Source organism: Sitophilus oryzae, unplaced genomic scaffold (genome assembly GCF_002938485.1).
Source record: "Sitophilus oryzae breed Bouriz unplaced genomic scaffold, Soryzae_2.0 scaffold_971_pilon_pilon, whole genome shotgun sequence".
NCBI lineage: Eukaryota > Metazoa > Arthropoda > Insecta > Coleoptera > Curculionidae > Sitophilus > Sitophilus oryzae.
The window spans coordinates 349892-374217 of NW_022147607.1; the positions used below are offsets into that span (position 1 = coordinate 349892).

The window sequence follows — 24326 nt, forward strand, 5'->3', positions numbered from 1 at the left end:
ATAGAGTGTTTAATATCAAAATTCATAAAATTTAACAGAGAATTTAAGTAGATAATAAAAAATGGGGGTACCCATTTAAAATAAGAAAGTTGCTGTCAACTTCCAGTATTTCCGGAAGTGCCGCCATATTGAAAATAGTTTTAATCGATAGATCTCGTTGTAAAACTATGATGTTCAAAAAATCTCCGAGATAGATGTTGTAGTTCTCTAGAAACATCTAATACACACTCAGCCTGGGACACCCTGTATATCTAGAAAAATCCATATCTCAAAAGTAGCTCTTTATTAGAAACTTTTGGTCACAAAACAAAATAATCTGTTATTATCGTTATTTTTTTATTTCTGTGTTTAATAAAGAACTAGTGGAATTGTCGTGTTACAATTTTTTTCGTATAACGTTAGCTTTAATGGTGACAGTTCCAGAATTTTTAAACTGTAAGTTGCAGCTAATTTTTTACTTTCTTGGCTAAAAGCAACAGATATTACTATAGCCATTCTATGGAAGAAGTTGTCAAAAAATAATATCAACACAAAACAAGTAACTAAAAATTGATTATATTTGTGATATAGAATACCTAAAATAATGTTATTTAATTTGGATTTAGCTCTATTATAATGTTTATTTAAAAAATTATATTTGAGAAACTACTTACTGTAACACTGTATACATCTCTACTCTGCTACGCTTATCTTTACTATTAATATTGTGAATATCACCAATGTCAGTAAATTAGAATTTTCACTTTTACCTTTATCCAAATTTTATATATTAATTAGAAATAATTTAACAATTCTAAAAACAGTATCGAATGATATTCAAAATTTCTTAAACTAAATTTGAATAATACTCTTTTTTGCACTATATTCATGGTTATTTAAGCTCGGCACATAGCTATTTAAGCAGAGAAAGAAAAACTAATTAGGTATAAATAGCATACAACATCAAATGATTTTTTGTAGCAATATTTTTTTATATACACACACTAAATGTCTATGTGCCCAGCTTAATAAGGTTTTGTTATACTTATCATTTACTTAAACTATATTTTCATTCTTTAAAATAATTTTCTCATTTAATAAATTTATCAAATTAGTAATCATAAAAATAAATTAAACTGTATAAAATATAAAAATAATTGCTGATCATTACAAATCTACTAATATCAATTTCTAAGAAAAACATGCTATTTACCTAATGCTACAAATGTCTCAATTCTCAAAATTGGTGTTTAAGCAATCATAGCCATATTAATGTAATTTGAGCTTAACTTTTTTGATTTTCTAGACTCCAATAGTCAACAGATAAGGTAAATAATTGGATAAATAGGTCTTAACACAGTATAGGATCTGGGACTTAGCTTCATGTGAAAAAATTAAAAATGGCTCAAAATGTTGTGATATTAATATACAGGGTGAGTCTTAAATAAGTGCAAATATATTTAGGGGTAGTCAACCCCAGAAACATGATTATGAGGTTTTTTTTGCGAATTTTTTTGGAATGATTCGATTTTTTTTAAAATTTGCAATTTTTTTTTAGTTTTTAGCTAAAAAAATAATAATTTGTTGATAATATGACAATACAGGTAGTAGATTAAATTTACAAAAAAGAAAATCCAGGTAAGATCCAGTGGTTCTCAAAGTTTTAGCAAAAAATATTTTTTTGGGAATTTTCAAAGTAAAATAACTGGGATATCTTAGATTTATTTGAAAAACGGTAGAGAGAAAATATGTTTCTTTTAGCTAGATTTAGCAACCCTGAAAATATTTGCACTTATATAAGACTCACCCTGTATATCTAGATAATTTCCATCAACAACATTAAAATTTGATTTACATTTTTATTTGTTATGTAGAATATATTATTCTAAAAACTCTGTTTCAGAGAAAATATATTTTGAAGATTACGTTATAATTTCATAACTTCAATTGAGTCAAATATTAACATATTAATAAATAGCTCTTGTGTTGCTCTACAAAGATAAATTGAAGGATAAGATAAATTAAGAAATTAAAAAAAATAAGAGTAGCTCTACTATTTCCTATACTGTGTCTATAATAAAAAAATAACATAAAGCAAGTACAAAATTGATATTTAAACGGTTTATTTTATTGACTGAAATTTTATAAAATTAATTGAGGTGTCCGAAAAAAAATACTAAATTATCAATAATTTACAAACTTGTTTCTTTAAAACAAACTCGAACAAAGCATATTAATCCTGTAGCATTAAGATTTAAGTTCATATTTTCCTAACAAAAGAATATTTCAATATATTTGTTCGCGACTCAACGCTAGCAGCGAAACTCGGAACAAGATAAATCGCATTCTGGCCTTCGAACATTCCTTCCAAAGTCCGGACCAAAGCAAACATGTCTTTTAAAAGTAATATTTTCAATAGTTTTCTCTCTGTCGAATACGGCGAGCACATGATTGCGTAGACACCGAAAGTTGCTACAATCGATCTTCGAGGCAAGGAAAATAGGACAGCCGATGACAAATAGCTTTTTTCTTCCCTACAACGGACGAGAACACAAAACAAACACTTATTCCAGCTAAGGGAATGATGTAAAGAAAACAGGATACAGTGTTGTCAGTTCGAACGAGATTGCCTAATGGAATAAATTAAGTTATAACATTAGGAACAGGTTCTATTGCGTGGAAATCATTTGAAATATTTTTAAGTATCCACGACTGGCCGTAGATCTTTGTAAATTGTTTAATAAAAACTACCCCCTCCCACCATTTCCAAGAGGAATGTGCGGTAAAATTTAATACTTCATATTGTACCTTTAAATATTAACAAATAATATACAGTGTGTGTAAATAATATACAAAACAAAAAAATTTAGTATTCACTGTATCATAACTGCTCAGAGTATGACGCACCTTTCTTTTTGAAAAATTTAATTGAAATAAAATTTGAAATTGAGATACTGTTTAGGATTAGTTTATATGCACTTCTATAAGAGTAGAAATTGTAAATAAAACTATATTGATATTTTTATGTCATATCTGAGTTTATCATTCATACACGCCATATGCTTAACTCACTGATTTAACAAACACAAATTTGAACGCTGAATCTTTAAAAAAATAAATTGATAAAGAAAACAACTGTAATCATACACTGTGTATTTTTCTTTAAAGGTACATAGCATGCAACTTTGCTGCTATTAACGTATGTTTACTTCAGTCATTACAAACTTTACTATATTTCTCTCTCATATTATTGTAGCAATATTAGAATGATTTCACATGAAGTAAACATACAATGCATGAGTGCTTTGTTTATATGTAGCAATTTTTTTTATGGTGTTAATATGTTGGTACTTGGACGCTTTTTTATTTAGGGCTTGAATGTGTGTGTAAGTGTGTTTGGCCCTCTTGACACTTTTTTTATTCTAACACGCAGATTTCAGAACTGATAGCTTAAGTTACTAAAACCACTAGAATCTTCTCTATAAAGCACTTAATTTTAATATTTTAAAAGAGGTATTTAAATTCTAAGTTTAAATGCAGTGGTCCCAAGGTAATGTAGTAAAAAAAACTGACCAAAACATTTTATGTAAAAGCGGTTTTTGTCTGTCAGTCTCATTGAAGCATTCTGACTGATTCAATGTTACTGAACGAGTAACGAAAGTGGGAACACATCTTTAGTGAAACTGATCACTATATTTATACTTTTGGTAAAAGTGAAAGCTTGTTCTGCTTTTGTTTATTTTGACTGAAAAATTCATTCAGTACAAATTCATGGGTGAACAGATTACAAGGTGGGGGTTTTCTAATTTTGAGGAAATATTGGACTTCCAAAAGTAATTATTTCAAAATAGTTTTACTAGTATCACACAGATTTGATACATCGAGTGACGAATCATATGGTAATTGTCAACTTCTCAAAAAATTGATTGTAATTTTGTAAATCACAGTGGTGTTACAACAGCAAATCAGTCAAATTGATTCAGGAAGACTGTAAAGTTTTAAATTGTTTAATATTGGGCTATATTTTCAAAGAAGCATAAATATTTATATTTGATAAGCATTTCTAATTCCAAAGCAATTTAAAAATTATATAAGTAACGGAAAAAATGTTTTTTAAAATCAGATCTAGATCTAGATTTTAAATACTAGTTAAAGTAGTAAGCTCTGTTCATGACAAAACTAATATGCATGAGAATTAAAGTAATGCCTGTTATTACAGGCATTAAAAAATTTTGAGTTCTTAATATTAATATTTAGAGGTGTCTCATCGTGATTTTCTATTTTCCATTTAAACAACACGGGGAAATAATTTTTGTGTTTTTAGAATTTTATTGCGTTCTAATAAATCAGCGTTTTGCTAAAATCAATACACATCAAATCAGACCATTTTTGAAGACCGTTCAATTTCCTATAAGAAAATGTATTGATTTTTACAAAACGCTGATTTATTAGAACGCAATAAAATTCCAAAAACAAAAAAAAATGTTTCCCATTGTTATTTAAATTGGAAATAGAAAATCACGATGAGACACCTCTTAATATTAACATTAAGAGCTCAAACTTTACCAGGGTTTCTTTTGGGCATCGTCCTGAACAATATTTTCTAAAAAAAAACTGAAAAGAAAAAAAAGATTTATTTTTTTTATGCACCCTAATATACATTATATGTATATGCTTCAAATACTAATACATTTTATTTATTAAACAATCTAAAAAAATAATTATCTTGTGATCACTGCAAAAAATACGACTCCCACATCCACACCAAAACCGACACACGAAACCGGCCGCACAGGCCCCCCTAAACAAACCCTAACGTTTGTTCTCTTTCAATTTCGCGCGTGCGCCACTTCCGATCCACTTCCGGTGTTGCGTAAACGAAGGAAGACGACGGTGAGTAAGTACGAGAGGGCCTATAGGAAACCCATCCCGAAAAACTACATCCTCACCTCGGGCAACCACTCGCAAGAGGACAGCCTGGACAGCGCGGGCACCACCAAAATGATGACGCTTGGCCCGGGCGGCAGCGTGTCGTCGTTCGGGTGAGTGGGGACCGAAGAAAAGCGGTCCCTTTTTTACGTTGTAACAGTCTGTTGTTGTGTATTTGCACCGATTTTAGTAAGTATAATTGGTGTAAGATGATTGACGAAGAGGGAAATATGGCGACTAAAACAGAACCTTGAAGGTAAATTTGCTTAAACGACAATTTCTGTCATTTTAATATACCCTACTGTAGTGGTGGGCAAAACCGTTATTTTTAAATAACAGTTGAAACTGTCACTGTTATTTATATATAACAGCTTAAAATAACAGGTTTCTGTTATTTTTTTACTTTAATGTTAACATCTAAAATACGATACGCATTGTCCAAATTCTAGTAAAATCATAAAAATCTTCATGTTCGTGTTCTTAATAAAAAATAATGTACTTAAAATATAAAATTTATAATTAAACTCTGTAAACGTTCAGTAAGTTTGTGTCTCTTGTGCCTTAGTAGAAGATTTTTACTAAAAATTAAACTCTGTTTTTACTAAAAATTAATAATTAAGGAAATAATTGCTATAAAATCAATATTACTAATATTAAAAAAGTATTATACTGTTATTTTTAACTGTTAAGAGCCGAACACGACCATCGACCGATGCAGCAACGTTCGGCGTAGCGCATTCACCACTTCGTTGTATCTCGACAGCCAGCGCGCCGGCGCCGCCGCCCGTTATCGATGGTTGTTGAAATAACAGATATTTCATACCAGTGGCGATGCAGAGCGCCGACTTCGTTTCACGAGCGGTCGATCTCTACGTGTCGTTATTTTATATCTGTTATTTTTAGAAGTCGCAACGGTTGCGTTATGTTATTTCTAAATAACTGTTATAAAATAACAGATAGGTAAATAACAACCCATCTCTACCCTACTGGCAAGCGAAGCTTTGGGCCAGTGTTTACATGTCTAGGAGTGAATTGCTATAGTGATCTAGTAAGTTGAAGAAAGAAAAATGCGAAGTATTGACATGTGATTACGTCAAAATATTCTGAAAAAATAACTGTATAAAACTGAAAAAATCTAATCGAGTTATTTTATTTAAAAAAATATTCAGTATGTGTTACTACAAAACAGACAAGTTCTCAAACTACGCCAGGGAAATTCAATCTTTAAAATAGGATTATATTGAGTCTGTGGTTAAATCAAGTTATAAAGAAACAAACGGTTTTTTACATTTTTCTTGTAGGATCAAAACAAATCTATGAATATGGATAATTTATCTCTTATATATGTACTATCCTGGCAAGCAAAACCTTGGGTCGGCCTTTACATAGGAGTGAATCGCTATGGAAATCCAGCAAGTCTGAGAGAACAAAAATACGAAGTATTTATTACGTAACCACTTAATCTGACGCTAAATTACATGCGCTTGGGAAAATACTTGCTCTTCTCTCTTTATTCAGTACATCTTATTTTACTAAGTGTGTTGACCGCACTCTTCGTACACACTAAAATCGGCACCTAAGGCCTAAAATGCCCACCCTAGTGTATGGTGTATGTAGTAATTTTTAGATTATATATAGGTTATTATAGTCGTCAATCATCTTACATGTTTAAAACTACAAAATACTTAATATTTATTTTATTTCTAGCTATAGTATATCCATCCCATCAAATAATGTGATAGTTACATCATATTATCAAATATTTCACAAACTTTTATTTAAACGGTGATTTATTTTATCTGTTAGTTAAAATTATAAAAGAGAGAACAGATATATATTTTAATCAAATTTAGAATCACTATTCATTTCACCCACCACGTAGAGTGAGCGTCCGAATGAATGGTTTATACCTTTTTCTTGCGTGCTTTGTAAATGCGTTTTTGTTTAGTTTTCCTCATCCACCCAAGCAAACTCATTTTTTTGACAAAAAAGAAATCATTCGAAATGCATACTTAAGACTGTGCTTAGGACTAGGTATTCTGTTTTTCTTACAAACTGAAACTAGATACGATATAGCTATAGAATTTAGACACGTTAGATGTTGGTATCTGTAGATAATAGGAACACACTGTCTATCTTTCCCCATTAATATGGTCGTAGTTCGATGTTGTTTTAGAAGGAAACTAAGTGTTTATTCATCAATTACCGTTTCTTCTCTTTAGTCGAGCTGACTCGCAAAGAGTCCTCTTTCGACCATCAAATCACATGGCTGCCGCTGGACCTTCATATCAGTAAGTCAACGAATCTTCCGTTAATTTGTTTTCTAATTATATTTGTTTTTCAGGGACCATAAAATGCAACAACTTAAACGTATGGGTGTCGGGGGAGAGGATATTGAAGAAATCGGGGGTATGTGTTTATATGTTACTTAGTTATTGTTAGTTGTACCACCACCCCAAAATAACAATAAGCTTATTAGTAAAATTTTCAGCCCAAATAATATTAAAGAGAATCAAATGTCAAAGTACAAAAAATGTGCCATCTCTCGTGTTTCCTCAGCTAAAACTAAGATTTATATTTTATATCATATAACACAGGTTCGATTCTGCTTTTTTTCGTCCATGTACTTTGGCACTAATTCATTTATTCTTAATTTTATATTACTACAATCTTTGAAAGAAAATTTAAATTAATTAATAGTACATCGTCACAACTCAGATAATAAATATACAGAATTATATTTCAAAAAATAATTCTTTGTACAGTATGTCCCCGGATTGTCTTCAAAAGAGGAAAAACTTTTTAATTATTGACATTTTGAGAAAAATGCGTGCTTAATAAAAAAATTGTTTGTTCTAAAATAGTTAATCCCGTTTATACTTTTCCAAATAATCTATACTGTTTTAGAGAAAATTAAAAAAAAACATGAAACCATGGTTGAATTTTATCCTGAAAATCAAAAGGTGCTTCTATGGTAATATAATTTCGATTTCATTCTTTGATAGGTGGTTATGGTTAATTTTGATTAACGGTATATTTTTTTCTGTTATTAAAGTATCATATTTTCCGATAACAATTATCACCCTTTCCGTAGCATTGAAATAAATATATTTTGTGCTTCTTTAATATTTTAAAACAGTAAAAATATGACTTTAATTAAAATTCTGTGGGCGTTTTGATTTTTAGGACTTTAAATTCAACTATATTTTCATGTTTTTTTCTAAAACGGTAAGGAAATTTGTAAAAGTATAAATGAGATTAACTATTTTAGAACAAGCAAAACTTTTTATGAAGAATGCATTTTTCTCAAAATATCAATAATAAAAAAGTTTTTCCTCTTGCAAAGACAATCCGGCGCCGTACTGTATATATTATATACTGGTGTACGGGTGAGTCTTAAATAAGTACAAATATTTTTAGGGGTAGTATATTTTGAACCCTAAAACACGTTTATGAGTTTTTTTTGCGTAAAAAAATTGTAAATTTGGAATTTTTAGAAAAACATTTTAGAAATATTTTTAATTTTTAGATAAAAAACATAATATCTCTATAATATGGCAATATAAAAAAAATATCTATACCTATTATTATGGCAATATAGTTAGTAAATTAAATTTATAAGAAAGAAAATGCAGAAAAGATCCAGTGGTTCTCAAAAAGCGAAAAATCAATTTTATTTTCAATTTTCAAAGTAAAATATCTCGGTTATTTTGGATTTATTTGCAAAATGGCAAATAGAAAATATGTTTCTTTTATCGAGATCTACCAGACCTGAAAATATTTGCACTTGTTTAAGACTCACCCTATAGATAGGTATTAAAAAATTAGCTAGTATAAACAAAAAGCTTTACCTGAGTTTCACCCCTTTAAACTATTGTTTATATAATTATCTGAGAATTTTTTTTTGTATAAAATATTTGATTCAACATGATTTAGATGCAATAAATATAATAGTATCATTTCAATTTTCCAATAATTTTTCCCAGATTTAGAAATATATTTCATATGAATATATAATGATGGAAATATTAAAAGCTTAATATTCATTTTCAACATGTTTTCAACTGTTGTCTGTCCCATTCAGTAGTAAAATATTATAGTTTGCAAACATTGTTAGTTTATCATTTTTACTTCATTAACTACCAATGTGTGAACTTGCAATTCGGTTTAGACCTCGTTAGGCGAGTGTGCATGAACTTAGTGTTGTTTCTGTGTTTAAAGTAATAGCATGCCTAGCAATATTGGGATTTTGCGATCTTATTTATCTGGAAACTTTCGCCTTGCCCTGTATATACATCCCCACCTCTTCAGAACTACCAAATCGCGTTTCAGACTGAATTTCAGGTTCACACAGCTCGATTTTTTTCTTTAATAGTTTAAAGATCGTTATCATTTGGTTTTTGATTCATTCATTCTTCATTCACTCTGCTTTGCACTAAGAATCTTTAATTATTATAGTGTAAAATTTTGTATTCTGTAGGTGATGAAGAAAGAGTATCGTTTATAGACCTACATAATAATCATAGAATGCCCGAAAAAAAGGGCATTCTTAAAAAGCACGATTACGGTCTGTTATTGGATGGCAAAGAAGGGTGGGGAGACGGGGCACAGGCGGAAGATATCTTAAGGGCAGCCGAGGCCAACATGACTCAACTAATCGGTGGTGAGTCTTTTTTAGAATTGTCATTATTAATTTTCAACAGCTTTCACACATTCAAAGAAATATTACTGATTCTAAATTAAAGCTGAAATAAATCTAAAAAATTATCAGAGTATGTCTGAAAATGTCTCTTTTATACCTATTTTAAAGTGCTATTGAGAAATGTTTGTTTCCCAGAAATAATAAAAAAAAAACGGTTTTATTGGGCCCTTTCAGATTACAGATCTATTGTGTGTTCCACTTTCTTAAGTTAACTATTACAGTTGAGGGTTGGAAGCTTTGGTGTTAAATAGCAAAATAAAACACTAAATCACCACAATACACCAAAACACTTTTACTTTTACACTGGACGCGTGTTTCGCTAACCATGGTAGCATCATCAGCAGATGATTATAAACTAAAAAACAATCTACAATTGGAGCGTTTATATACTCGCTCAGTGGGCACAGAGTGGACGTGGCAAAATCTAGCCAACCGAGTCAGAACCCACCGAGCGTAACAGTTAGATTTCCGCCACTAGAGTAGTAGGAACAAAGAACTTGAAGGAATTGGACCGTTGTCTCTTTTCATACTATCTTTACATTTATTAATTTTGATGCTTTCATACGCATCTAATTGCCTGTAATTTGAGACTTGTTTAAGTAATTTTAAGTTATTAAGATCTATACAATGTTCTTTATCAACAATATGTTTCGCAACGCAAGATTTATCAAGTCTACCATATCTTATCTGAGCTAAATATTCTTTAAATCTAGTTAATATTGATCTTCTAGTTTGCCCAACATATTTCTGATTGTAAAGATTGTAATGTAGATTATTTTTTAGTTTATAATCATCTGCTGATGATGCTAACATGGTTAGCGAAACGCGCGTCCAGTGTAAAATAAAAGTGTTTTGGTGTATTGTGGTGATTTAGTGTTTTATTTTGCTTTCTTGAGTTATAAAAAATTATAACTAATCTTACAGTCTCAAGGCTTTGACAAAATCCAGTATCTAAGACGGCTCTCCATCTCCGAAATCAAGCGTACCAAAGTTTATGGCACGAACGGTTGTCGGCGCACTCAGTGATAATGTGTTCTGATGTTTCCCCATTTTCCTCAAAAAATCTGCATTTCCGTTGCCGTTGTTCCTCAGCTTCAGCCTACTGAGGTGTTCGTTGAGGAGACAGTGTCCTGTTAGAAGCCCCGTGACAATCCGGTGTTTAACCATAGTAAATTTTTGTTATTTTTAATATAAAATTCAATTGAAGTGATTAAAAAGTACTCTCTCAATACAAAAAGAAATGCAACGGAGTTACAATTGAGGAATAAATAATAAATCAAATTCAATACAAATTTCACTGGTTTGAAATGACGCGTAGAAAATTGTGACATTACCTATCAGCATTTGACTGAATAGTTGACAGAGGGCGCGAGCCTGAATAATATTATGGCGAGTCTAGTTCTCTGCTACCGTATTTACACCATATATCTTAAAATCACGTTAGATTGTTCTGTTTTTATTAAGATCGTTAAAAAATACGTTTTTATATGGGATTATTCTTTATTACCCCAATATTAAATTTACTTTTATATTTTTTACTACTAGAAATTAAAACTAAAATTCCTATAATTAACAGGTTACTGCCATTTTTATCGAAGCACTAAACACTACCAAAGTTGTTCGGATATTCGAGGCGTTCGAGGTTAGATTTGTATTTTGTGGATTTTGCGTTTGGCGTTAAATATTTTGAATTTTCAATTTTGTTTTATTGTACCCTCTTTATTATTTTTGTAATGAATGGTGTTAAAGTTTGTTTTGTGAAGGGCTGTCTAAATAACTCTGAAGGCTCTCCAGAAAAAGTTTTTATAACTATTTCTTTGAATGAAAGCCGTCGAAGAGCCTGGTTTGAAGCGGCAACACAACAATATGTCAGTAAAAGTAGAATTTGAACACACTTAGGTCAAGAAACTTACAAAAAACCTCAAAAACTGTCCGAAGTAGCCCCGTTTTACGGTACTTTACAATCCGCTGTAATTAAAAAATTGTTTTCGGTATACTGGAATTTCGGAACTATAAATATCTGGACAGGTGCTTTTAAGCAATACTGAATTAAATCCAATTTTAGTTCGGAATCAGTTCGTAAACTAACCGGTAAACAAAACTATTGTTAGTGCCTGAACTAGTTCGAAACTATTACCGCTACCAGCGGTATTATATCAATCAAAACATTGAACCAGGTCCAATAATAAGGGCTGTGGAAAGTTCAAAATCGATCTTTTCCGAGATCTTTTATTAATTAAGGTGTAAACTAGTTCAGTACTTTGAAAGCAATCAGACTTATTGTCAGGTTAAAAAAATCCCATTTTTGCTGTAGTCTTCAAATAGACAATTCGCCGGTGGAATGTGTTAAACTGCATTATTCCTAATTTTACAGGAGAGAAAAGAAACAATACAGAAAAATATATACACATGTAGCCAGTATATTCATGCGTTAATATGATAAAGAAATAGCAATATAATTTGTTGGGGAACAATAAGACTCAATATTTCGTTAAAAATTTAACGTAAAAATAATATATTAAACGTATTATAAATTAAAGTCAAAAATGGAGTTCGCAAATTAACACATTTCATGACTAGTTCCTCTTTATACCATACGATGGAAATAAAGGACGTCAAAGACGGCAGTATAAATGAGATTAACCATTTTCGAAGAAGCAAAATGTATTCTTTTTTAGTCTTTCTACAATTATTACAACAATTTTTGGCAAGTTTTATGTCAATTTTTAGTAAATGACGATTGTCATTCCGCAACGGTCTTGACGTCGTTTTTTTTTCGCAAAGTACCGTATGATCGAAAGGCGTCAGCGATTGCTATGAAATGAAGATCGCTGTCATTTTGCATATGTCATTTTGTATGTAAAATTATATGGCGAATGTCTTGACCAGAAAAAATTGTCTTGTTTTCGATCATACAGTACTACATTACTATAATCACTAACCCGTGAAAAATTATTTCTTTATTTATCTCGATTTTGACCAAGATCTTCCGCACGCTTCAGAACTAACTATTTTACTGTCTTTTTTTCCTGGAATTCGCAATAATGTCACTGTCCTAGATTAACTATCGCTAAGCAAAAGTAAATGTAGAATAAATAGTAAATAACATGAACCTCAGAAAAACCTCTGGAAAAGCACAAGAAATCCGCTAAACTTCAAATCAACTTCAAATGAAACGTCAGTCAAATAAAACGTCAAATAGAACTGTCGAAAATGTCTGGTACATGATGTCTGGTCGATTCCGTCTCTAAAGGTCCCCACAGATGCTCAGTTTTATCGCTCAAGCTGCCTGTGCAAACCTGGTTTACAGTAGAAAAATAAAAGAAAATTGATTCGGTTGGAATAACAGGGAAGCAGTTGTTGAAAAGATTAATATTTTAAGAAGTTCTTTTAGAAAAATCTAGACAAAGTCTTAAAAAGCAATAATTTAACGTAAAACTGCACAGTTAAAGCTGCGCAAACTGGCCTGCACAGACTGCATACGTTAAAAAACTGGGCGTCGGTAAGGGCTCCAATGCATGATTACATGGACTGTGTTATATTGCAATAACTTAAATAAGCTCTTGTAGGTTCAACCGCAGATGTCGAACGTACTCTAAAGACACTGAACGGTTATCATGACGACATAGTTGAAGCCCTGCGCAAGGCCGCTGTCCAAAGAGGGATCGCAACTCCATCCGGCAGTACGAGCGCTTTAAGCGAGGAACTACTTCGGCGAAGTTTACAACAGTGCGCCGAAAGCTACTCCGACTTCAAAGGAAGGAGCAGCGGGCGTGGTAGCAAAGAAAACGTTTGTGAACAAGGAGTAAGAAATTAGTAAAGAAAAAAATAATGATATATACTAATGCATCTTTATTACAGCTTCACGAAGTAGTTATAGAGCACGAGGAGGAAGACGAGGATGAGGTTCCACCGTGTGGAACTTTGCGAATTCGAAACTTAGAAGATCTTATACGACAGCTGGAGCATCATTCGCGGCACATGAGTCCCAGTGGGTCGGAAGATATAAGGATGTCCGAAACGGAAGCAGATAGGCATTATCGACAAGAATCTTCTTCAGGTAAATATCGACATTTAGGTTTCCTTAATACTTAATAATGTTTTCTTCCCTGAAACCAATCAATTTTTGTTTAGCGTGCAGCGAGAGTTCCCACCAATCGCACCGGGACTCCCGTTTCGGGTACGGCCGGTACCGGCAGCCCTCCGCGCGGCTGCTCTACCAACAGTCCCACCGCGACCACCGGCAGGAAGAAGAGGGCATTTACGAGAGCGCAGACCATGACCGGGGAACGGGCGTATGCCAGGACACTCCCGACAGCGAGAGGTAAGAATGTGTCGAAAAACGTCAGCTTGCAGGCGACTGTCTAGAAGTAGAGCTTTTATTGGGCGAAGCGAATTTGGCGGTCGTATCATGTATATTAAAGGTTGACTCTAATTAGGGATTCATTTGCTCGGTTACGCAATGCGTTACTACGAGCTACTTCGACTTCGCAGTTGGTATTTGTCGATTTTTCGACAAATACCAACTGCAGATACCGGTAATAGGTACCAAGGTACAAGGTACCTCATAAAAAGTATCAAGTTACTAGAAAGATACTTCTAAGCAAAGTATTTGAGATACAGTTACAAAATACTTTTGAAAAAGGTATTTGAAATACTAGATATAAAATACGTATTTTCAAAATCGTTTTCTTAAAATAAAATACTGCAGTTCCAGAATCCCCGATTTTACCTGCACCACTTAATTACACAGCCACACAAAAAAAGTGGTCAAAATTCAAGATGGCGGATCCCATATGGTCGACCTCAAGAACGGTGTGGGTCCGATTCTAATCGGTCCCGCGCCCACAGACTAAGCTGTTCTTGAGGTTCTCCGCCATCTTGTAATTTGCCAATTCGACGTCAGCTTCGCGATCGATAATCCATTTGACTTCAGATTCGCGATTAGCGACCCAAAAAACTCCCATTTACTGATTTTGTTCGAATCCGTGTTTTTTTTTAAATTGCCGCCATTGTGAATTTTGCGAATGATGACGTTAGATTCGTGATCAGCGACTCAAAAAAGCACCCTATGCCGGTTTCGGTTAAGATCCATGCGATTTTTGAAATTCGCATCGGCCATATTGGATCTGCCATTTTGAATTCGGCCAATCCGACGCGATGTCAGATTCATGATCAACGACACAAAAAAAAAACCTATCATATACCAGTTTTGGTTAAGATCCGTGAGATTTTCGAAAATCATGACTTGTGGTATGGTTTTTGAGGTTAGAAAAAATATTAGACATGCTAACTCAATTCTGATGGGTGTTTTGAGTTTATCAGGCCCATTTACATTAGGTTATAGTGTTATACATAAGATTTTTTTTTATTTTGCTACTACATTTTCCTGAATTTTTACGGATTTTCAGCAAGTTTTTGAAGTTAGAAAAAAATTGAGATATGATAGCGTAATTTTGATAGCGGATTCGTGCTCAGCGTCGAAAAATGCTATAGGATATGATGGTCTGGTAAAAAGCATAGACCAATTTTCTTTTTTTGTGTGTTTGTAAAATAAATAATAATAAAATACCCGTACTTTGGTAGTAAAATATCTAGTACTTACAAGTAAAATATCTACTAATAGGCAATGCTGTGAGCGACGCTGCGCTGCACTGCGAAGAAGTGATGCGTAGTAAGATGTAGCGCTGCGCAGATGTGAATTTTCTCCTCTTATTAAGTTAAATCTTTCTCTAGCGGCACTTTGCATTGTAGCATAGCGTCGCGTAATCGAGCCAAGTATAACGCAAGTGACAATCGACCTTGAAGGTTTGTAGTAAAAATAGCTAAGAAAAGTTTAGATTCTAAAGGGTACTTTCCGTCCAACCGCACAGATAAATGAAAAGAAATAAGTATTTTGTTACACCGCTACATAGTCACACGCGACTTCGGTCTGTATTCCAATATGATCTTGGAAAAAAGGATGCAACGCAAACAAAGGATGGTACTATCCCGTCGGGCATACACCCTCTACTGTCTGTTGTCATGTATCACGGGCAGAGGGTGTCGTGTCTTGGCTTAATCGCCCTGGCCAAAAGTAAACAACCTCACCAAAAAGGGATAGGTGGCCGGATAAAAGATTAAGTTCTACTCATCTCAACCTTGGGATAACAGGAGGCAACCCATTCTATTTTGGTCTTCCTTACCTTCTAGATGCGGGGCTCTTTAGAAGTGGACCGACTAACCTCTGCGGTGTATCATCAGCTTTGCCAAAACTCCTATGCAAGGACATCGAGTTGACAAGTCATCAACTCGAGGAAGGAGGAACATGGTCAGGTCCTCACAATAGCAATTGACCTCAAATTCAAGGAGGCAATAGAGAAAGAGAGATATAGTCTCTATTATAGATCCGGGACAACAGCGGATATCAGGTCTAAGGAGGTGGCTAGAGACCAAGCTAAAGAGGTGGAGATACCCCAACCGTGGTTGGAGGTAGATTTTTTTTCCATAACAAGGGGCCGTCCTCTGCCGGAAACACTGCGACCTATGAGGCCTATTGTGTTTGTCCCCCTTCTATATCTGCACCCATTCTCCTATCCCTATGCCCTACACTAGCTTATGCAGGTCCTTGATAGGATGGGAGCATAGTTCCTCCGGTTCTTAGCTTTCCCAAATAAAGAGTGTCGCTTGCGATCCAGAGCCTCGCAATGACATATTATGTGCTCCGCTGTTTCAGGATCTTTATCGCAGGGTCTGCAGCAAAGACTTCCTTGATACAGGTTGAGCTTGTTCAGATAACACTTGACAGCCTGTCAAGAGGCCTGTTGTAATCCGCACTTTATTCCTGCTAAGCATTAGCAGTTCTTTTGCGGTTTTAGAGCTAGGTGCTTGGATAAAAGCCTTGCTGTGCCTGTGCTCCTGTCTGTTTCTCCAGTGGACATTGTGCTTTTCCTTGATCCAGAGTTTTAGTGCACTACGGGCCATACATTTGGGTATTCCCAGTACTGACTCTGGACCAAGATAGGATGCCGATGATCCCTGCCTAGCTAGCAAAATTCCAAACACACGTACTTTGATTAAGGCTTGATTAAGGTTTGCAGAACTTCAGCATTTGCCATAAAATAGCGAGCAATTTGTTACAAAACCATATAAATTATGATCACAAAACGTCAATCTATTTCCGTATTGTAATGGAATTTTAAATTATGTCTTTATTTTCAAGAAAATTTAATCCAAATATAAGGAATATTTTGTTGATGTTTCACCATCAAAATCTTAAAGATAAAGAAGTTATCTAAAAATGTGCTACAATACGGATATAGTATAATCCTTTATCTTTAATTTCCTTCTTCATTTGTATAAAAATACCTAGCCAGTATTAAAACGTTAAGTTGGTTAAATGCCGAACGCTTATTTTGCCACTGTTTCGGACTATACCTATAGTGAAATGGACTATTAAGATTTTTCCCAACGTAGTCCAACTTATACCACTTTGTGGTAAATACCTTGAGTCCACAAAATTCTATTCCAGAAACCATAAATAACTGTGCAGACTTCTCTGAATAATACAAATTGTACAGCATTTAAACAAAATGTTCAAGGCCTCTACTGTGCTGTTTTACCTTGAGAAAGAACTATATGTGCGTGAATACCTTTGAATGAAATAAAAGCTTAGGTATGCAAAAAATAATTTGGAAAAAATGTATTCAAAAAAATCCTTTCAAATGCATTAATTTATATTTGCTAAATTAATAAATAAATAGTGAGATAATCAGTTTAATTCTGTGAATGTATTGATTTACATGGCTGATAGCTTACGAAATTATATATTACTGTTGCATTTACAATTCATGTTTGTTTTGCTGGCACGCACAAAAGAATAATTTAATTTTGCACGGTTTACAATGGAAATCATTTGCCGTTAATTATCTATTTATATTTACTGAAACAATATTATTAATTCGCATTATGTTAAGGTCGATTTTAAAAATTTCTCTTTATTAGAACCAATATTTAATCAGTGGCATTGTTTAATCTCTTCCTGATAAATACAAAACAACCAGATTCAAAGTAGAAAATGATTATGTCCATTCAATACTAATTAGTCAGTAGTAATTTAATGTAAATACGTGTTTTAAAATAGTTCAAATAAATGGATATATTTGCAAAAATTTCTAATTATAAATTTATTCAAATTCGGTATACAATCATGTAAAAAAAACGCAACAAAATTTTTTTTCGTGAAATTTAAAGTGTTATATATTTTTTTCCATAGCAACTGTTAAAATTGCCTTATATCTATCAAAAATTGTAGATAAAATAGTACTTTAACCCAGGAAAGTGAAATAGTAAAAGCGGTTCCACCGTTTCCATGGAAATTTCAAATAAAATAGTTCCAACCTCGGGCGCTAGGTGGTAGTGCAATTAATTTTTAGGTTAAGAAGTTGCTACTAGTTATTGCCAGATGGCGTTCAATCAGATTTTTTTTGTAGTTTCCATAGTTTCCAACGGTCATTGTCATACTATTGTCAAATTCTCAAAAAATATTGTCGTTGTCATAGCGCCAATCATAATATTATCAAAAATGTTTATCAAAACGTTTTTCAAACTATAATTTGTTATATGTGTTTTTATTAGACAATTCCTTTTGTTTGTGGCCCTAAAAATATAATGTGAGTCTTTTATTTTTGCCATCATTTAAGTACCTATTTATATTTACTCCATTTACAAAACTTTGGGAGTATTACGTTGGTCTTGTTTTATTATAATAAACGATGTTTAAATATTTGACTTATAAATAAAAACTTTAAATAATAAATAATATTTACACATGTTTGGCTTTAATTTTATTTAATAATTGTATAAATTATACTGTTAAATCTTATTTTTTACACATCACAAAGATACTTGTTATTAGTATTGTTGAATTCGTGTAAAAAATAAGATTTAATAATCAAATTTAATTATTTTAGAGTAAAATTCAACAAATCCTCTCATTTAAAAAGCCCGCGCTTTGATCCATTTAAAACAAGCCCTACTCAATAGATGGCGCCACTTCTGTAGGACCATTTTTCAGTATGGCAGAGTCCATTCTTTTTCTAGCTAGGTATATTCTTCGCTTTAACCGCAAGGGTAGATTAAATGATACTTTAACAGCGAGGATAGGTTAAAAACTTTATTTCTTCTCGCACGTTTTTTAATTGCTTCCATTTTTGAAAAGTTTTATATTCCTTTTCAAGTTATTCGCGATTTAAATGGTAGTAGTTTGGATATGGCGTTTGTCGCCTCAGCCTGAATACCTATTGGTAATTTACTTATTCCGTTTTGAGCCATTTCTGGCTCCAATTCAATCAGCAATCGACACGAAAGAGGATTAAAAAATATTGACTCAAAACTGACAACTAAAGAGACAGCTTTATTTATTTGTCAAATTACATAGAAACCAACGCCAGCCCAGCTCAATATTTTTTCTACTCTTAATAAATTCCTTGAAATAATAATTTCTGAATATTTTTTAAAACGTAACGCTATGGAAAAAAATATTGTTTTATAGACAACGATAAAATTGCATTGTCGTCTCCCGAAATTAATTCACTCGCGATTTGTCTTGTATAAAAATTGTCTTGTACGAAAAATAACTATATTAGCCATATTTTCATGATTTTTTGAGCAAACTATATACAGGGTATTCCTTAATGACATGTTAATATTTAAGGGGGTGATTCTTGAATCTATTCTAAAAGAAAAAAATCATATGAATGTACGTCCTAAACATCTTAATTTCCGAAATACTTTTTCTAAAAAAAAACTTCGTTTCACAATAATACTAATTTTACTTTTATAAAAAAATCATAAAATTATGACTAAAAATAAAAAATATAGACTTTAAATTTTAGTGGAGTGCCCAGAGACTTTTACCTCGGAATTCAATTACTGTGAATGTATTACTGTGAAAACTGTATTGTGTTTTATAGATAAAATACTAAAATGTTTACCCATTTTTTTTCGTTGCTTTTAATTTTTTATTTTAGTTTTTTTAGTAAATTCTTAATTAATTTCCTTCTTAATATTTTGATTTTTTTAATTCTTTTTCTAAGTAAATTTATTGAAATAAATAAATCTAATGCATATTATGCACCTATTCTGCTTATATTCGAATCATTGAAATTTTGATTGAAATCGAATTATACAGGGTGGCGCGTCATATGCGACGCGGTTTTTGCAAGGAGAACAAAAGTTTGTATTGAAGTGAAATTTTCTGAGCTTATGTAAGTCAATTTAAAGTATTTTCTAAAATTATGTAGAGTTCTACAGGGTGTCCCCAAAAAAAGTTACACATCAAAGTTATGTTTTTTGTAATGGAACCCCTATATATTAATTGATTTTTGGATTCTAGTAAAAAAATAAAGGTTTGTTTCATTAGAAAATTATATGACTAAAATGTATAGTTTTTGAAATATATTCACCGGCACGAAAAATGGGCACCTTAAAACTTTGATGTATTTTAAAGGTTAATATATTTTATTTTAATGGGCCGATCTTGATGATTTTTTAAGCAGTGTGTTGCCAAATTATTTGACTTCTTAGTACATATCTTTTTCTAAATTAAAAATGAAACTCCCCATCTGTTAATTATACGAGGGAAAACAAGATGTTGGTATTTTTGATGAAAGTTTGAAACACCCTGTGAAATATGTTAAAACAGCAAGAAATTTAAAAATTATTTTATCATCTAGATGCTTTTTTTTTCTCGATGGTTTGTTTTTTGGTTCATCTCATTAGCTTTATTTTTGTTGGAAATATTCGGTTTTAAAAAGGCACTAACATTTTTCGTAATTTTTACATTAAGACCATGTCTTTGCTTTTGGGCCTAGTCAACACATCTAGTAAGTTCTGGTCCCGAAGCAGGCCTTCTTGACACAATATTTGCTTCATTTAATCTTCTTCTTGTAGTCCGTTAGTTAATATGTACGGTTCTTAAGTGCAATTCATTATCAATTGGAAAAGCTGGCAAACGGCGCGGCGGTTTCTTAGCGATAAACTTACAATAAGTCGATTGTCTCGATTAGAAGTTCTCATACGAAGGTTCCTGGAGGTCTATATTGACGTCCTCATGGTCATGATTCATAGACCATTTAATATACTCTATGGTATTAATGTAGTTTTGGAACCAGAATTTTATAGCAAATTCACTAACCTCGAATAAATAAATGATATGTATTGGACTCACCCTGTATATCTATAAAAATATTTTTGAAATGTGAACTACCATTAAACATATACTTTGTAAAAGGTTTGGAGTGAAAATCTCAAATACGAATCCTGATACAGAGCTTTTCCGAAAAACGGAGCCTTCTTGTATGTATGGATTTGTATATGTGTGTATTTAAATGAATTTAAATATAGGTAAACTTTGTAATATATCTTATTAACAATACATTGCAAAAAGTTTTATAAAGATTCGTTCACAGTAAATGAATTTCGAAGTTTGTATCTCATAAGGGCTTAAAGCACTCCACTATTTGGCGATTTTTTTTCCGTTGCATTCTCAAGATTTGCTATAAACTATTATATAGTCTGTCCAACGAGAAGATCCTTAACAGTTATAGATGTGTCTGTCATTTTAATTTTAAAGTAGTTTATTTTATTTTACAAAGAAATAAGTTGGTACAACTGGAACGCATAGCAGGAAATATTTAAAATTTGATTGACAAGATGACAAGTGATTACTTCAAAATATTGTGAAAAAAACTGTATAAAACTGAAAAAATGTAATCGAGTTATTTTATTTAATAAAACCGGTATGTGTTAATACAAAACAAACAAGAACAAGACACTACATACCAAAAAAATATAAAAAAGAACTATTTTTTACTTTCAAGCTTTATGAAACTACCCGCATTTATGATTATATTTATCAATATAACTTATGTGGAAATACAAATTTGTAATATTCCACAGAAATAAATAAAACAACATAGGTAAATAAAACAAACTATTTTTTTAATAATAACACCTACCAAACTTTATACCTGGTTGATTAACTTTAATCTTAATTTTTTTAAACCAGTACCTTTTGACATTATGACATCGTGTGATCCTTCTATCATATACGAGATGCACTTATCTACGACGAGATGGTATACAAACTTTATCGATGGCAACTTCATCGGTGTATAAGACTTTCTGCCTGGGCAGCGAGTATTAACCATAAACTGTGCTCTGGGTCTACAGTTAATTATCACCCGATTTTTCCTCCACTTGACTTCAAAAGACACAAAACACACGTAATAATACGAATTAAAATGCATCATCTTCCAAAACGCAGGGTATTTAACAAAAGTTGACACAAAATTATAACCTATAATTTTGCAAGACTTTGACAAGCGTCAAAAATGACAAAAATCTAAAGGCGAGTTCATACGCATCGGCGTCCGTTTGTCGTTCATCGTTCCGTCAAACCAATAAAATTGAAATACGATCTGTCATTTTTTAAATAAACCAATAAAACTAGTTAAAAACAACAAAATGACGACGCATGACGGATTTATATTTAAACCCATCCATAGATAACTTAAAAATTATTAGAAACTTTTTTTAGTAAAATAAATAGATTAGTATGGGACGTCATCTGCTTTTCTTCTGTCATCGTCTGTCGAAATCTTACCTGAGATAAAAAACAGAGTATAGTATAAATTAACCTTTAGTATACATGATATGATCCAAAAAAAAAGAAATCAATCGTTCAGCCACTTTGCATGTCCTTAGATGTCTTAGACTCACTCATTCGGTGTACCACCGTGTCATTTCCGGTAGGTCTGCCATATTTTGCTCATTTTCTAGTGATGAATTTATTCAAGCTCAACAGCAGTTAGCCCGCTGGGCCAGTGAGGACACCGTGGGCGGTCTCCCGGGCGCGTCCGGTACTGCAGGGACAGTTGCGGGTGGTGGACCGCCGCCCAGAGAGTACTTCCCCTCGCCTAGCAGTTCGACCAGCGAGGAACCGCCCAGTATAGCAAGGTACGTAATAAATGTCTATACCTATGTGGCGGATTCATCTGTGTCCTGTGTTCCATTATACTGATTTGACTATTAAAGTAAAGCATGTTATTGAAAATGATATTTAACCGATCCTGCCTGTGTCCACAGAGCCCCGGCACCCGGCCCGCCACACCCGCCGGCCCACCCGGACCACGCCACCATCCACCGCCCCAAGCGCTACCCCGAATACAAGCACTGATAGTGGCAGAAGCAGCGCGGCGGGGCCTCCATGGCCTCGGGTCCCCCCTGCCGGCTGCCCGACCCCTCCGACGCGGTCGTCGAAGTCGTCCGCGACGAGACGTACTCGCTGACGCGGCCCCCCGTGCCCCTCAGGGCGCTGTCGCTCCCACCGCCGCCGCCCGAACTGCCGCCCCACGACTACTACGATGACGTCGGCGAGTCGGAACGCGACGCCGACGCGATATGAACCGGACTAGAAGAGTGATTCGGACGATGTTGGGTGGGCAACTGTGAAAGTCAGTCAACGAAATTGTAGTTTTTTATTGTCTAATCTCTATCTTTTAAATATTTTGAGTAGTACTCTAGTACACCTAATGTAAAACTAAATACAAGTGGTTTTGATTAATATATTTAATCAAGATTATCATAACCGAGAAGGATATCATTGGTATATTTTTACTTTTGCTTTAGTTATCATTTTTATATCTGCTACGACTGATGGTAATTCTCTTTATTTTTTAATTTTAAGTTCACTTTCAATGTCCAACCTCTTGATGCAAGTCAGGGCAATATTTCGAGAAAGTCTATTATTCCGTTATAGTTCTACTGAATAATTAATCAACAAAATTGTTTCTTTTTCAAAGAATCTTTTTTTACTGTTATTTTCAAAGCAGACTAATATACAGTGTATCCCCGGGTTTTTGTTATTGGCGTTTTGAGATAAATGCATTCTTCATAAAAAAATTTTGCTTTTTTCTATATTTTTTCCAAATTTCTATACCGTTTTAGAGAAAATTTGAAAAATTATAGAATTATAGATTAAAAGTCCTAAAAATAAAAAGGCGTTTCTATGGTAAGATAATTTCGAGTTAATTTTTTTGACAGATGGTTATTGTTAATTTTGATTTTTTTTCCGATAACTACTGTCACCCTTTCCTTAGCATTGAACCACAGATTATACAGATTATAATCTTTATTTTTTCTTTATTGTTTTTCGTGGTTCCAATTTTCGGAATCGGGTACTAGTTAGGTTACTAGTTTGCGCACATAGCACGCCCACTTATGGTCTCTAAAATTATGCACAGCGCCTGACCGGCACAGTTATTAGAGAGATATCGGAAAACCGAATAGCGTCATACAGTATTTACGCGTACCTTATCATGGTTACGATATGCGCGAGTCAATTTTTAACGCAACACCCGCTAATAACGTTACCGCCTGACGTAATTTGCGGATCGATTACACCAAGCGCTTTTTCTAAATAACCTCAGATAACGTTTAAAAATTGCTTAAATGGGAATGGGCGGGTATTTGACAACCGGAGCCGGCCGGCGAGATCTTTTATTTTAAGTTATGTTTGAATTGTTTTGAATTATTGCTTTAGTTTTATTAGGTAATATGATATTTAAGTAGCTGGGATTAGTTTTAATTAAATAAATATGGCCCAAAATATGGATTCCACCGCTTCCAATACTAAAGAACCTATAAAGAGTCAGGTTTACAGCAGATGACGACT

The 24326-nt window shown here is 33.0% G+C and overlaps 1 protein-coding gene across 1 annotated transcript in view; it reads left to right on the forward strand.

Moving 5' to 3' along the window:
• The window catches only part of LOC115891169 (disintegrin and metalloproteinase domain-containing protein 11), a 325656-nt gene extending 302657 nt beyond the window's left edge, over positions 1 to 22999 (forward strand). Inside the window, exons 16-24 of the mRNA XM_030911575.1 lie at positions 4863 to 5021; positions 7131 to 7199; positions 7253 to 7317; positions 9389 to 9571; positions 13180 to 13415; positions 13472 to 13670; positions 13745 to 13934; positions 22433 to 22609; positions 22739 to 22999. Coding sequence (XP_030767435.1) covers positions 4863 to 5021; positions 7131 to 7199; positions 7253 to 7317; positions 9389 to 9571; positions 13180 to 13415; positions 13472 to 13670; positions 13745 to 13934; positions 22433 to 22609; positions 22739 to 22829 — 1369 coding nt within the window. The 3' untranslated portion in view covers positions 22830 to 22999. The remainder of the gene's footprint in view (positions 1 to 4862; positions 5022 to 7130; positions 7200 to 7252; positions 7318 to 9388; positions 9572 to 13179; positions 13416 to 13471; positions 13671 to 13744; positions 13935 to 22432; positions 22610 to 22738) is intronic.
• Positions 23000 to 24326: the final 1327 nt, after the last annotated feature.